Source organism: Lepidochelys kempii, chromosome 8, assembly GCF_965140285.1.
Source record: "Lepidochelys kempii isolate rLepKem1 chromosome 8, rLepKem1.hap1, whole genome shotgun sequence".
Classification (NCBI taxonomy): domain Eukaryota; kingdom Metazoa; phylum Chordata; order Testudines; family Cheloniidae; genus Lepidochelys; species Lepidochelys kempii.
Window position 1 is genome coordinate 92,492,045 of NC_136387.1, and position 16,981 is coordinate 92,509,025.

The 16,981-nt window shown below is 40.5% G+C and overlaps 1 protein-coding gene across 5 annotated transcripts in view; it reads right to left on the reverse strand.

Annotated features, from left to right (window-relative positions):
- Positions 1-6,368: 6,368 nt before the first annotated feature.
- HOOK1 (hook microtubule tethering protein 1) overlaps positions 6,369-16,981 on the reverse strand; it is a 57,668-nt gene continuing 47,055 nt past the window's right edge. For 4 of the 5 annotated variants that reach the window (XM_073357523.2, XM_073357522.2, XM_073357524.2 and 1 more), the window contains 5 exons: positions 14,222-14,304; positions 12,942-13,042; positions 12,491-12,592; positions 11,336-11,404; positions 6,369-8,447 (listed from right to left, as the gene is read on the reverse strand). In XM_073357523.2, coding sequence (XP_073213624.2) covers positions 8,280-8,447; positions 11,336-11,404; positions 12,491-12,592; positions 12,942-13,042; positions 14,222-14,304 — 523 coding nt within the window. In that variant the 3' untranslated portion in view covers positions 6,369-8,279. The other variant, XM_073357526.2, reaches the window with a different exon arrangement.

Sequence of the window (16,981 nt, forward strand, 5' to 3'; positions counted from 1 at the left end):
GACTGCCGTTAGAAGTCTGGTTGGCGGCACAGTGGGACCAAGGCAGGCTCCCTGCTCTGCACAGCTCCCTGGAAACAGCCAGCATGTCCAGTCCCTAAGCACAGGGTGCTCAGGGAAGCTCAGCGTGCTGCCCCCTCATCCCCTGTGCCGGCTCCGCGGCTCCCACTGGCCGGGAACCACAGCCAATAGGAGCTGCCAGGGCGGCACCTGTGGGCAAGGGCAGCATGCACCATGTAGAGTCGCCTGGCTGTGGCTCAGCCTACAGCCTGGCCATGCCAGCTGCTTCTGGGAGCAGTGTGGAGCCAGGGTAGGCAGGGCGCACCCTGAAATTCCTCCCCCATGTCCTGCCTCCTGTGCCCTAACTCCCTCTCAGACCCCACACCCCAGCCCTGAACACCCTCTTGGAGCCTGAACCCCTCATTTCTTGCCCCACCTCGGAGTCTACACCCCCAGATGGAGCCCTCACCCTAGGTAGGTGTCAGTAACAGGCACACTAAAGCCCAAACACTTTGTTACTGTGTAAAGATATAGAGAAGGTACATGAAAGCGTTTTAGTTGGTAGGAGGTAGGTGGGCTAGCCCCACTCTCCTGACCAGTTGTTTTTAGGTAGCTGCATTCTGCCTCTCTCAAATACCCCTGCATTAAACAGATCCAATGTAGTTTATTTTTTTAAAACTTTTTTGGGGTCACATACATGGTAAATAGCTGTTGTGTTTTAGCCCAGTATTTTAAAAGCAGCTAACTTAATTCCGGTCAAACACATTATACGTATGTATTTAGCATTTGTTACGCTACTGTATATAATAGCCGGCATGCTATCAACAGCTATACTTAAGACTACCTCAGAACTTCCATCATTAAACCCATTTCTCAGAGGTATAACTTTCGGACTCTTTCATTTTTGAGGCTGCAATTTTCTGGGCCCACTCTCAGTCAAAGTGCGAATGTTTTCACTTTATTTTGTGTACAGGGTGGGTTCCCCCTCCCCACAATGCTGTGGATGTGAGAGTGAGGGCAAGGTGTGGAAATGATTTTTTGGTCTAAGCCTGAAATGTCTGGGGACTAGAAAGTTGCACTTTAGTAGGGAGAGAATCCTTAAGGAGGTGCTTTCCAGGATCCTGGTGATTTGGCTGATTAGGTTGTTTGAAATCATATCAGGTGTATAAATTTTAACAGCAGCTATTTCCATTTTAAAGCAAAGATGGCTGAACCACACAAAAAACATACTGGAATCCTGGATAGGTCCAGTGGCTAGTGCTCACTGATCTGTATACAGTCACTGTGTAGTTAGGGAGGAAGTCATCGATTGCTGCTCAGTATACCAGTCCAGCTCTTTTAGTTTTCTTTAATGTATACAAGGGTTGGGATGCAACAAAAACAAGCAAGACATTGAGCCATCATGCACACTCTTCTCAGGTCCATCCTTTCTGTTCAGCTTATTTGTTTGCATCATCTTTTCTGTTAACAGTGTTCATTAAGAGGACTAAATTTCAGCCATCTTTTAAAAGAAATGTGTTTTAAAGAGGGATGTGAATAAGTAATACCACCTAACACTGAAAATGCTTTTTATCCCATGATCTCAGTGCTTTGCAAAGGGTGGATAAGGATCCTTATTCCGATTTCACAGAGGACACAGACACAGAGTTGAATCCCTTGCCTAGGTCAAACAGAGTCAGCTGTCAGAATGGAGAACAGAAACCACAGCTATGACTGTTCAGCAGTTACCCCTGGTACACACTACCCCTTGGAGGAAAAGTGGTCAATATCAGCAGGCTCCACCCAAAAAAGGGGCTGCAGGGAAGAAGCCAAGAAATCAGAGTGGGTGAAATACATGATGGGGAAGCACAGTTACTTACTGTAGTAACTGTGGTTCTTTGAGATATGTTGTCCATGTATGTTCCACTTCTGGTGGTGTGTATGCATCCTATACACGAGATCAAATTATTTTGAAAAGCAGTATCCCTTAGAGCTGCACTTGTGCCCTGCATGCCCTCTCTGTTCCACAGCCAAGTGCATAAAGGGCAGAGCAGCTGCAATTTCTAGACAGTGTTGGATGATATAGGGTGCCATAGCTGAGGGGAAGGAAGGTGGGTTGTGGAATACATGTGGACAACACATCTCAATGAACAACAGTTACGGCCGAGCAAGTAACTATTCTCTCTTTTTTGAGCAATTGTCCACAAGTATTCTACTCCTAGAAACCCACAAGCAGTGATTTCAGGTCCTGCAGGAGGTTACTCTAAGTCTTTTGAAACAATAACTGTAAAATAACTGCCAAAAGCGCACATTGGACCTGATGTCCCCCCATCACGGAGTCAGGTTGAGGTAGCTCAGTGGTTTGAGCATTGGCCTGCTAAACCCAGGGTTGTGAGTTCAATCCTTGAGGTGGCCATTTGGGTCAAAAATTGGGGATTGGTCCTGCTTTGAGCAGGAGGTTGGACTAGATGGCCTCCTGAGGTCCCTTCCAACCCTGATAGTCTATAGTCTATGAAGGTGTGAACTGAAGTCCAGACAGCTGCTCTACAAATCTCTGACACTGGAATGCCCCTTAGATAAGCTGCCGAGGCCGCTTGAGCTCTGATGGGATAGGCCTTAATATGTGTATGTGGGTCCATCTATGCTCTTGTATGCAAGTTCTCCTGCAGTCTGACACCCATTTAGACAGTCTTTGAGAGGATACAGGCTGACTTTTCATTCTGGCAGCAGAGGCCAGAAATAGTCTAGAAGAATTTCTGAATGGTCTCATACAAGACAAACAGTGGGCGAGAGTCCTGATAACATCCCAGGTTTGGAGTCAATGTGATATATGCCATCATGTGCCAGCAATACCCCTCTGCCATGTACATTGGTCAAACTGGACAGTCTCTACATAAAAGAATAAATAGACACAAATCAAACATCAAACATTCAAAAACCAGTTGGAGAACACTTCAATCTCTCTGGTCACTCGATTACAGACCTAAAAGTTGCAATTCTTTAACAAAAAAACTTCAGAAACAGACTCCAATGAGAGACTGCTGAATTGGAATTAATTTGCAAACTGGATACAATTAACTTAAACTTGAATAGAGACTGGGAGTGGATGGGTCATTACACAAAGTAAAACTATTTCCCCATGTTTATTCCCCAACCCCACCCCACTGTTCCTCAGACGTTCTTGTCAACTGCTGGAAATGGCCCACCTTGATTATCACTACAAAAGGTTCCCCCGCCACACCACCCTGCTCTCCTGCTAGTAATAGCTCACCTTAAGTGATCACTCTTTTTACAGTGTGTATGGTAACACCCATTGTTTCATTTTCTCTGTGTATATAAATCTCCCCACTGTATTTTCCACTGCATGCATCCGATGAAGTGAGCTGTAGCTCACGAAAGCTTATGCTCAGATAAATTGGTTAGTCTCTGAGGTGCCACAAGTCCTCCTTTTCTTTTTGCGAATACAAACTAACATGACTGCTACTCTGAAACCTTCATTTTTTAATCACTCTGAGCAGTGCTCTCCCCTCCCTCTCTCCTCAGAAGATTGCATTGAGAAAGATTGGGGGGCTCTTGACAATTTCATAATCAACATGTAAAGTCTGGAGCTTGGGGTGGTCCTGGGGCTAACAGGAGCAGCAGCCGACACAATCTGGTCCAGTTTCCTCTTCATCTGGCACAGAAGATGCACTCACAGATCTTTCCACAAGGAAAAGCGGTTTTTTGGAAGGATTCCCTCACATTTTGTGTCCTTTTTAAAAAAAGGCAATAAACTGAGCACTTAAGTGGCTATATATACTTTACTGAGGCAGAAGCAGCATTTTGAGTCTCCATCATTAATATGAACAGCTGCCTTGCAGGAGGGACATAGAGTCTAAATGCACAGGATTTAAATTGCCCTGTTTTGAGGACTGGGGGGGTCCAATACCCATGCACTCCTGAAGCTGGAGATCTTGTCTTTTTATATTTAATTTGCCAACACACAAAGAAACAAGGAATACCATACTAAGGAATGCTAAACTCAAAACTAGAGAACACTTGCAGAAAGACGTGGATGCTGAAACGGTTCCGTCTCACTGCCACCGGGAGGCAAGAAGGAAATGATAGGCAGTTGTGGCCACTCTGCCCTTTATATCCTTGGCTACAAAACACCAGAGGGCATGTGGGGTGTAGATGCAGTCCCCAATGGACAATATAATCCAATCTCACGTGCATGAGGTGCATGTGCACTGCTAAAAGTGGAATACAAATGGACAATCACTTGAAGAAAAGTTAGTAATGTAGCTTGAATGGAAACAAGAGCAGAAAGGTAGGAGGAATTAAGTTATGCAGGACTCTGATGGCAAGAGCGAGGAGCTCGAGGTTGATTTAAACAAATCTATAGCTTGTAAACTACAAACATTTTAAGCACAGTAATTATGACAGCACTCAAAGGTGCGGATCAGGACACTGTACAAACTAAGGCATAGACATGGCTCCTATTACAAAGAGTTTACTAAATGCAGTACTTAAAATAAAGAGACCACTGAATTCATTTTAAAAATCTTTATGTGAATATAAGAATATTTTCCAGAGAAAGAATAAAACCAGAGTTTAAAAATTAGTGCAATTTTTTCCCCAGTTCTATGTGATAACACAGTTTTTACATTTGTTTTAAAAACAGAAGATTTAGACATTGATACAGAAACCTCAAACCTGGTCGGACAAGTGGAAAGAAAAGTAAAAGATTTGGGAAAGTTACTTGATCATTCACCATTAACTAAGTAGCATTTGGGCTTTTTTAAAAAAAATTCCTAATCTATGACTGCTTAAAATATTAGTATTGCTTTTACTAGTTGTCACAAAGTAAATGCTTATAAAACAGAATACTTTTGCATATTTCTTGTTAAGAAAAAATACTGGGTGAAATTTTCATTAATTTCACTGAATGTATCTTAATCTCTTAAAATACAGGTGTGTTAAAGCTGCCTGATACACCTAGGAATGACAGAAATATACTAATCCAAAATTAGGATTATTAATGGAAACCACCAGAAAAACCATATTTCAACCAAAGGGGCAGAGTTAATCCCACACAAATATCTTATTACAAATTAAATTAAATTAAATGGTCTCACACCAGGTAGACTCTCTATCCCCAAAATCATCCATGAAACAATGCTCTAGTAATTTACAATGTAGGGTGCAAAGGACATTTTTTCTTTCATCACTGGATCTATATTACCAGCTTTATTAGAAAGTTACTTCTTTCCAACTTTATTAGCTGTACTGGAGAAATACAACAGGAGTCAATTATCTCACTTAATAATCTGTGTGCATTTACAGCTGTGACATCTGGACACAACATAAATTAGATTTATCACAAGATGGCAAATAGCCCTAGTCTCTGGATCACCCCAATTGTCCACACTAAGTAAATCTGTGACACAATACCAATTGTACATAGCTCAGTAATTTGTAGCTAAATAATTCACCACTTTTCTAAAGAGTGTGCCATCAATAAAGATGCTCAAAACATGCTCAATATAAAGGTTAATCCTACTACATCTTTTATTATACCACCTTAAAACAAGAGGAAATGAATAGTACATTAATGGCTCGTGATCCAATACTGAGGTCTGTTGATCAATTCCTCACTTGCAGGTGGAGGTCCAAATTTAACCAGACCTGTGAAAATAGTTCTTCTATAACTTCTGACTAGCCCTGAATAGATGCTAAAGAAGTGACATACTGCTTTACCAGTTCCAATAATTGTAAGTAAAATTTCAGCTGACAGCTAAATACATAGTGATGGCCATCCCATAAATCCCTCATACAGATAATCCTTCCCTGAAAATCCAAGTTGTCCTTGAGTAACCACTAAAATGTTTACTGCTACTTAGCTGACATAGCCTCAGCGAAGTAAAAGGGATCATATTCCTTGTTCAGGTTCTTTGGAACTGGTGTCTGCAGTTTTGAGAAGGGTTGGCGAAAGGGCTCTATTCCTACTAGCACCTGATTTCTGATATTGACACTGCACCGCTAATGTGATGCACATGACGGAATCCATTAGGACTATATTCTAAATGAGTGCTTTCAAAAGGAAGCTCAAGACTTACCGTGTTTGTGAAATCGCACTGAGAGGGAAAAACACCTATTCAATGCTATTCGTGATTGTTCTGTTCCACATTTGGCAAAGAACAGACTGAAATACTAAACTTTTTAAACATAAGAGTCATGCTAAGACATCTGCAAAAGTTGCCTCCCCACCCACCCACCCACTTTTAATATTAGTAGGCAATCAAAGCTTAGAAACATACGAAAACACAATCCAGCAATATCAATGCATCAGTAAGAGACATCAACAGAAGCACAGAATTCTGCAAGACAGAACTTGAAAGACAAAATAATAATTCATTTAGAATATTTATTACAAATAAGTGTAGTATACGGTTAGATTTCAGCTCTCTCTATTGATAAACATTTTAGGAGGAAATCAAATTGAATGCCGATATTTATAATACTGTAAAGAGAGCAAAACACTTTTTAAAGAAACAAACTCAACAAGTGGACAGACTTTTCCTGTGGAATCATGCAGGAGGTCAAGTTCCAGAACTATCAGGACCTTCGGGCAGCAAGAGATCAAAAGATAAGCCTTTTTTAGAGGGCTTGTGAAGTATCTAATGAAATGCAAAGCTACTCAAAATTCATATTTCATTACAAACTCAAAAAGACCTATTTTTGAATTTTGCAAGCAAAACTGAGTCCAGCTTTCAAATAAATATGGCTTTAATATTGAAAAGATACACACATTCTTTTAATCCAAGCACGTGATTGTGTTTACTATACTGGGCTACAGATAGGTATGGTAGCCTCACATCTTTACCTTAGTTTGCTAGATTAGGTTTCTTTTAAATCTGTTGAGATTTTATTCACTGTGTTATTTTACTATTGATGTGACAAAACTGGTCTAGTCAGTTTATAAAGATCATGGAAAATTCAAGTCTTTTTTAAACGTGCTTTTTGATGTGAAAATAGCCATTTTTGTAAACAAATGTCAACTGAAGTGTTGTATAGATAGGTGTGAAACAAATTTTTATTAAAGCTACTGTTAAAATGATCTAATAAACGGGTTTAAGGAAAGAGCGTCTAGACATCTGGATAGAATACTTAAATTATCCAAAAGTACAAAGTTTTGTTTAGAAGTCATAAAATACATATAGTACATAATCTGCAACATCCCAAATTACGATTAATAAATTTCACACCAATCCATCTAGCTATGTTCATCTTCCGAGGTCTGGAATACCGGATGTCTTATACCTTTATCTTTTCCATGCCAAACAATCGTTACTAACCATGCACAATGATATCTCCACTAGCCTGTCTGCTTGATGTGATTAGTTCACAGTAATTAAAGAAAATATATAAAAACCTGAGGAATGAGAATGATTTCTATGCGCAAAGCTGTCTAAGTGAACTGAACAAATATTAGGGATTTCCCCTCTCCCAAAGACTGTAATAAAAATTATATAATACAACTACATTTTAAAAGGGTTTTTTTAAAAACATTATTGACTACTACATTAAATTCAAAGCAACAGACTTTTTGGCTTTAGTGAATTCAGCACCTTAAAGACAGGTTTTCCTTAAGAAGTATACACACAAATTTAAACAAACAAATTAAGTAGTTACCATTTTAAGTAGACTGAAACTTTCTGCCTCTTGATTGAGATAGTGATATATCTTCTGTCTTAAAAGTTAAGTCCTGAAGTCACTAAACAGTTTTGGAATGCCAAAATTCTCTTGATTCACAAATGCATCATTTTAAAACTATTGACTCTTCTAGCCAAAGGACTGATTTTTCTTTATGTTATAAAGAACCCAGTAAATATACCTAGTGTTATCAATTTTCTGATGTTTTCCATAAAATTGTTCTGTTAAAAAAAACAGTCAATTCCAGACTAAAAATATTAAATATAATATATATTGTCAATTTTTTGTATTTATGTACAATATATTACGAAAACAAATATAAATCTTTAAAGCTGTGCTTGTAAACACATACTTCAGTTATTCAAATCTACTTCCATCTAAGTGCTGCTTTTTAGAAAAGGTCGCTGGTGCAACAGTCTTTAGTAGACTACGTGTGCTGATGATTTTTAGAAACCATTCACCAAATTAATTTACCATTGTGTATTCAATCAGTGTTGATGTTAAAATAGCTGAAGCCTAGCATCACAACCTCTTCCTCGGCCAGGTAGTTACAATGGAAGCCACAAAATATTTTAAGGACACTTTAGTGTAAACATTTCCTTTGTGGTTTAATCCGATGTTGCATTAGGTACTTTAATAGAGAGATTCCGCCTGGCATTGGTGACATATCGTTGCTGTGCCAGGAAAGAGCGTCCAGGAGGGCACGACTCAGGGTCTTTGCAGGCACTGCTAGCCACCAGTCTGGATTCCATGCCGAGCTTCTGGAAAGCCAGGCTCTGGGAAGAAATAAAATAAGTGAATGAGATATTTTTTTCACATCATCAAAAGCAGCAGAAGTTTTGAATTGCATGTCCCAGTCCCTTTTCCCACTCCCTCCCCCATTCCCGGCTTTCAGTCAAATTTCTTTCCCCTCACCACTCCCAGTCTTCTTGTCCCAATCTACTCCTTTCCTTTCCCTAGCCACATGGAAGAACTGTGAGGGTCTTGAGCATGCTCAATGAGGACAGAATCTTTAGAGTTCAGAGATTTTAGCTGCTGAAGTCTTCTCTATGAGTACGTGGGAATTGAAACATTTCAAAGGCTTATAACTTAACCAAATTTGAGTGCATTTTCACGGAAACAGCAAAAGGCATATTCCCTAACGCAAAGGCCAGCCCTGTGCCAAAGTTCAAGATCCTACTCCAAAGTATGGGCGTACTAGAGCTTCTGAGAGGAAAAAGTCAGATTTTGGGGGGGGGGGGGGAAACATTGCAAAACAGAATAATAGAAATGTAGGGCTGGAAAGGACCTTGAGAAGTTAATTATCAAGTTGAGCCCCCTGCGCTGAGGCAGGACCGAGTATACCTAGACCATCCCTCACTGGTGTTTGTTCAACCTGTTCTTAAAAACCTCCAATGATGGGGATTCCACAACTTCCTTTTGAAGCCTACTCCAGTGTGTAACTACCCTTACAGTTAGATAGTTTTTTTCCTAATATCTAACCTAAATCTCCCTTGCTGCAGAGTAAGCCATTTAGGTTGGATATTAGGAAAAACTTTTTCACTAGGAGGGTGGTGAAACACTGGAATGCGTTACCTAGGGAGGTGGTAGAATCTCCTTCCTTAGAAGTTTTTAAGGTCAGGCTTGATTAATTGGGGACTGGTCCTGCTTTGAGCAGGGGGTTGGACTAGATGACCTCCTGAGGTCCCTTCCAACCCTGATATTCTATTCTACAAGCCCACTACTTCTTGTCCTGCCTTCAGTGGACATGGAAAACAATTGATCGCTATCCTCTTTACAACAGCCCTAAACATATCTGAAGACTTATCAGGTCCTCCTTCAGTCACCTTTTCTCAAGACTAACATGCCCAGCTTTTTTAACCTTTCTTCACAGATCAGGTTTTCTAAACTTTTTATCATCTTTTGTTGCTCTCCTGTGGACTCTCTCCAATTTGTCCACATCTTGCCTGAAGTGTGGTGCCCAGAACTGGACACAGTAGTACTGCTGTGGCCTTACCAGTGCCAAATAGAAAGGGACAATTATCTCCAATGTCTTACATATGACACTCTGGTTAATACACTTCAGAATGTTATTAGCACTTCAGATTGATATTTCGCAACTGCATTGCACTGTTGACTCCTATTCAATTTGCGATCCACTGTAACACTCATATTTTTCAGTAGTTCTACTGCCTAGCAAGTTATTCTGCATTTTGTAGTTGTGCACTTGATTTTTCCTCCTGAAGTGTAGTTCTTTGCACTTGTCTTTACTGAATTTAATCTTGTAAATTTCAGACCAATTCTTGAATTTGTCAAGGTGGTTTTGAATTCTAATCCTGTCCTCTTAAGTGCTTGCAATCCCTCACAGCTTGGTGTCATCTGCAGATTTTATAAGCATACTCTCCACTCAATTATCCAAGTCCTTAATGAAAATACTGACTAGTACCAGAGCCAGGACTGATCCCTATGGAACCCCACTAGATACACCCTCTCAGTTTGACAGCAAACCATTGATAACCACTTTGAGTACGGTCTCTCAACCAGTTGTGCAACCTTATAGTAATTCATCTACACCATATTCCCTAGTTTGCTTATGAAAACATCAAATGGGACTGTGACAAAAGCCTTGCTAAAAAATCAAAATATAGCACATCCTCTGCTTCTCCCCCCAACAACAAAGCCAGTAACCTTGCCAAAGAAGGAAATTCGGTAGGCGAGGCATGATTTGTTCTTGACAAAGTCATACTGGCTATTCCTTATAATCCTATTTTCCTTTAAGTGCTTACAAAATGATTGCATAATAATTTGTTCAAGATCTTTCCAGATATCAACTTACGGTGACTGGTCTATAATTTCCCGGGTCGCCTTTGTTCCCCTTTTTAAAAATAGCTACTATGTTTGCCCTTCTCCAGTCCACTCCAAATCTCACTTGTTCTACATGAATTTGCAAAGAGAATTGCTAACGCTTCAGAGATTGATTCAGCTAGTTCCTTAAGTACTCTAGGATTAATTTAATCAGGTCCAGCCAACTTGAATACTGATCTAAATATTCTTTAACCGGTTTCCCTATTTTGGCTTGCATTCCCTTTCCCCTTGTTAATATTGTTTGTGTTGAGTATTTGGATACCATTAACCCTTTTAGTGAAGACTGAAGCAAAATATTTTTCCCTAACTTTGTTCTTACAAATATCTGAATTGTTTTGGTTGAAAAAAAACTTTCCAAAAAAAATTCCGCGTGAGGCAGTCACTCAGCACACAGAATTTGAGTCCCAATGGATAAAGTTTGGCAGATAAAAAAAGCTCGTTAAGAAACTGAAAATACGAGTTTCTAATGGGAAGTGTCAGGCAACCTTAATACTAGGTGGTGCTAACAGCCCCGCCTATCATATAGGTTATTGTTTTAGGAAGAGGCTAAGCCTGTTTTAGCCTTCATCCTTGATGTCTGTACAAAGATAACTGTACAGAATTGGGTTTTTCCTCCCATAGGTAATCAAATTTGTAACACACCTAAAAAGGTAACCAGGTCTCAAAATCACCACAGTAGTAGTCAATGAAACAGGATGTAAGTATGGAACAGATCAAGACAGCAAGAAAATGATAGTTTCAAATTGTTTATAAGCTCATCCTGGGTACTTCTGACTTTTAAGTTACCATACTGACATACAAGTGGATTGTTTTGACCCACCTTGTTATACCATGCAGATACAATTAGCTTTTCTTCATAATCACGCAACTTGGCAATCTTACATTCACTCTAGAGAGAAAGATTAAACAGATTTAGAAATAGACAAGGGAATCTTAACTACCCAAAAGTTCTGAAAAGTGTAGCTAATTATATAAAACTTTATCACAGTCCACTCTCCTTAGAGGACTTGACTGAGATAAACACAAACAGTAGTGCAATATACAAATACCGCAACTAAAACAGCGTAAACAATTATATATATTTTCAAAAGTGACTATCAAAGTGATGAAATTGTTTATTATAATAGACTATTGCAAGAAAAGGAAACACCCTTACCAAGGCAGACCGATAAAATTTTTAAATGATGCATCACTGAAAACAGGAAACCTTTTTGTGGAAATATAATCAAGAGCATGTTCAGTGCAAATATTTCAGAAAGTCATAATTCCACTGCATTAGCAGCCATAAATGAGCAATTATCCCCACTGATTTAATAATCTAGGGTCCGAGTCTACTGTCAGTACACAGAAAAGTCAATGGGAATATTGAGTGCACAACAAATGCAGGATTAGAAACTTAAAGATTTAAAAACTGTGTTTAGAAATTTTATATTTACCCAGGTAGCTATCACTAGGAACAGCATTTTTAGTATTACCCATGTAATATTTTAGTGTCTCTAATATTATTTTAATAACTATAGCAAAATACATAACTGACATGTATAGCAAAATACATACATGACATGTAACAGACTAAATTATACTTAAGAAGTCATACGTTTTGTTCGACAGTGCATGGTATTATACAGATTACCATTTACCATAGTGCACTGGTAGCACTATGATTAAACTACAGTTTAGTTTAAATCCCTCTGAGACGTTTTAAATGCATACACATTACTTTTCATAAGGAATACAAACGTAACCTTAAAAATAAACACCTTTTATAATACGTATATACGTGAACAGTCTTGACAGATTCACCTCAGGATAGAATGTCAGCAAATCAAGGTCAAATCTCTGTGCTTGATAGGTTGAGCAGTTTGAGTAACAGAAAAGCAACTGAATCAAAGAGACTCTTTGCAGTGTCTCACACACAAGTGAGATCTCCACTTAGGACACACAAAGCATTTTAAAAAGAAAAAACAAGTTTTACCTCCAGTGCTTCAATTTTTTTGTCTCTCTCTATTAGCTGCTTTCTCAGCAACATAATTTCTGCTGATGCTGGATTTAGCTTGGGGTCTAAGGTTTTTATCACCTGTATGAAGAAAATGAATATATTATGCTTGATGTTTCATCTTCAGCAACCTCACATCTCAGCTGGAAATAAAACATGCAACAGTGAAATCCAAATGAAGGACACAAATATGACAGAAGATGCCAATTAGTATGGAAGTGTCAATAACAGCTCTTCATATTTGGAGTTATATTCTACACTATGCTGCATGCAAGTTACAGTAACCAAGGAATTTGGCCTAAAAATGTAAGATAAACCACTTTTAATACAGGATATTTGAGAAGCCTGTCAGCATCACTGATTCATAGATGTGGGGCGATGGGGAGGGGAGAGATGATAGACTTTATTTGTATTGAAATATACCACTCACATTTCTTGCTTTCTCCAGGTACATTTTATATCTTTCTTCCATTGCTTTCATGTCTTCATCCTTTTTACGCAAAGCTGCCTCCAGCTCATCAATCTTTTGAGCTATTTAGAAAAAAAAAATTTTAAAAAACACCAAAATGACAGAGACTAGGTATTTTTAAAGCTTCATCAATATTCTGCTTGTATGACTCCTGGGGGAATTCTGCACCACTGTGCAATGCAGAATTTTGCGGAAATTAATGTTTTTTGCGCAGAATTTTCTTTCTCCCACAGAAATCGGCTGCAGTGCTGCTGGTTGCCACTAGGGGCTGCTGGACCTGGCAGAGCCCAGCTCACACACTGAAGACACTGCTGGAGGGAGGGGGAGAGAGCTAGAGGGATCCCCCACAGCTGCAGTTCCCCACAGGAAGGAGAGGGTGGCGCGCAGGAAACTCTGTGCAAGCCTGGGAAAGAGCATCAGGCTCTTTCTCCCTCTGGATCCCGGGGCTCTAAGGGGTAGGGCGATGGGTGTCTGGGCTCTGGGGGGGAGGTGGTGCGGGTATCTGGGCCGGGTGGGGGCCTGCAACTGGGCTCTGAGAGGAGAAGAGAGAGTGTGGGTGTTTGGGCTGCGCTTTGGGAGTTAGGGGGTTTGGGTGTATTGACTTGGGGGGGTGCACAGCTTGGCTCTGGGGGAAAAGGGTGTGTGAGTGGTGGGCTCTGGAGGAGATGGGGACAGAGAAGCAAGAACTGTATTGTCACAGAGGTTTCTTTAACTCTTCACTCCTGGGGGAAATTTTGTGTGTGTCTGTATTGTTACAGACATATTTGCTGACAGGCACTTTGAAATAAATTACCAAAATAATTGAAACTGGCATGATTATGTAGTGTTATTTTACAAATAAAATCTGCAGAATTTTAAAATAGTCTGCAGAGAATTTTTATTTTTTTGGCGCAGAATTCCCCCAGGAGCATTGCGTTTAGGATGTAATGCATTAGGCCCCTGAAGAGTTCGAGGCCAAATTAAATTTCAGTATAATTTAGAGAGAGAGAGACAAATGATAGAGCAGGTGAGAAGTTATTTACAAGAAATTATTTATATTTCATTAGTACTAAAGGTCCCAACCAAGACTGAAGTCCCATTGTAATGGACAAATACACACACACACTTCTTTTTCTGTTTCAAGTTTACCTTAATTTTCCAAGTTAAACTGGTATAAAAATGGTACTTCGTGCATGGAGGCACTTATGACTACAGAGATACTTTCAGGAGCAAATATTATGTAACCTCATGAAGATACTTACAGTTCTGATTTGCATCTGGCTGGAGCTCTGCAAAAAGTGCCTCTTTTTTCTGTAACTCATCATGGACTTCATTCAGTTTTTCCCTATGGATTCAGAGATTTGATCCAGAGGTTAGGCTAATGCTAGCATTTCACACTCTAGTAACTGAAAACTTGTGTGAACATTCTTCAGTGTGATGATAAATATATTGAAAAATGATACGGGTAAAAGATTTGTTGTTGTTGTTGAAACACCAACCTATTCTCTCAACTGAAATTTTTTTAAAAAAAGTATTAAAAAAAGTGAAAAAAAGCACCACCTCTAAGCTGAGAGACTTGGAAAAAGGCATATTTAACTCCAAACTTAAACAAGAGCACACTATCCTCCCCTGGACAGGGACTACATAGGCTGAAAGGAATTCTTTCAGGAAGCTGAGGGGGCTGTGGCAGTGACCCAAAAAAAAAAAAAAAAAAAAAAGTAATGGTTATAAACGAAAAACTGCCCTAGAAAAGTTTCAGAGTAACAGCCGTGTTAGTCTGTATTCGCAAAAAGAAAAGGAGTACTTGTGGCACCTTAGAGACTAACAAAAACAAAGACTAACTAAAAAAGACTCATGAAAGCTTATGCTCAAATAAACGTGTTAGTCTCTAAGGAGCCACAAGTCCTCCTTTTCTTTTTGTCCTAGAAAAACGGAGACTACACTGTACAGCACCTGTTGTACTTTGAAACGCATTGTGCACATATACATTCCACTGTAGGCGCTTGGCCCAATGCACTCAAGTTAGAGACTTTTTGCTAGCAGTAACAGCAGGCAGCGCATGCAACCCTGTCATCCTCATGCCCGAAGCAGAGGATATAAAAGGGGCGTACGGCCCTGGTGTGATGGGGTGTGCTCCCCACACCAGCGCAGCACGAGCTGAATTAGGCTAGGTGGGCCCAATCAGGTAATTGGACTGTAAGCAGGGGAGCTTTAGGCTGGAGGCAGCTATTAAGGATAGGCTCACCTGTGCAGGAATGGGGGAAGAGGCTATATAAAGCCAGGTAGCTGCCCGCAAACGGGGGCAGCTGCTGCTGGGAAAGGCAGCAGGGAAGTAATCTGCAGTTGCTCACTGGAATGGAGGAAATTGGTGACTGGCAAACCCAGAGACGGAGGAAGCTAGATATGTAGGAGGAAGCCCAGGGACAGGGACCAAGGCTGCCTGTTATAGAGTCCCTGGGCTGGAACCCAGTATAGAGGGCAGGCCTGGGTTCCCCTACCAGCCACCACTGGGAAGTGGCAAGGGCCTTGGAGATGCTAGCCAGACAGTAGGTCTGGAAAGACTGAGTTCACCAGAAGGGGAGGACCTTAGTGGTCTGGCTGGAGGGCCAACCCACAAAGAGGAGGCTGCAGATCTCCTTCATTCACAGTGCTGAGCTCTCACTTGTCTTATGTGATCTCAGACCATGCCTTGCAAAAGAGAGATGGAGGCACTTTCCAAAAGGAGGTTTTGGCTCTAGGAGTGGAGATGTGGTTGGTGTGCTGTCCTTGATCAAAATATCAAAATGACTGTTTCAATGTGGAAGTCTGGTAAGAAGAGCCTGCTGGTGACGAAGCTGACGTCCAACATCTAGGTGGTTTAGATCTCCTCTCTGAAGGATCCTGAAGTCTGAGCAGGTAGAATGAAGATCGATAGTGTGTCGGAGGTTTGATCTGTTTTCTTTTTGTTGCTGGAATATAAACTCCTAGAGAAGAGAGAGTCGCTTGGGAGTCTGTAAGGTGTACATGGCATTACCAGTCATTCGAGAAAACAATTTCAAATAATCAAATGGAAGGTCTTTGATTGTGTTATACAGCTCTCCAGGGCCTGTAACCAAGACTGCCTCATTGAACTGGCTGCAGCCATTGAGTACAAAGTGGTGTCTGATGCATCAATGGTCGCTTGGAGATAGGCGCTTCTGAGATTACTGCCAGAAACTGGACCTCGTATTCTTCAGGCAATTTGCAAATTTTGCAAATACTAACCAAATAACACATATATATGAACAACAATGTTTGAGAATTTGGCACACTTATTTGAAGGTTTGTGGTGGTATAAGTCGCTTACATTCTTTGTCCTTTGGGGTAGGTCTTCTTTGATTACTGCCGTGAGTCTGGCACAGAATGGGTGGTGGTGGGGGGAATCAAATTCCTGCTGGGGAACTTGACAACCCCTGTCCATGTGTTTGGCAGTGGGTGGAACAGTAGCTGGGGTTTGCCAAAGGGTTTCAGCAGGATTGAATAGAGCTTCATTAATGGGAAGGACAACCCTTCCCAGGGCTGGAGCTTGTAAAATACCTAAAAACTTGTACAGATTCTCATGCACAACTTTGACTACTCCTAACAACTGAACACCTTGTGAGGTCTTGAAAGACTCGGAAGTGTCCAGACAATGGTGAAGATGACTCAAGAGTTATGCACTCATCAGGGAAAGAAGAATGCGAAAAGAAAGATGTGTGGGTTCATCCCTAGATTTCTCTTCCTCTGCCAATTCCAAAATTGGATATGGCTGACAAACTGGAAGATGTTCCCTGATAGACAAGGCACTGGAAAAGGTCACTTGCTCCTAGACTGCATAGCAGATGGTGATCTGGAAGCTCTGGGAGCAGTTCAAGGGAGTCACTAGGGCCAGGACAGGTGGCCATGGAATGCAGAATGATGTACAGTGAAAATAAATTGTGCTGTTCATGCCAATGTAGTTAAAGCTACTGTAATCAGTACCAGATGGTGAGGAAAAGGAGAGTCAAGAACAGGGAGGCACATGA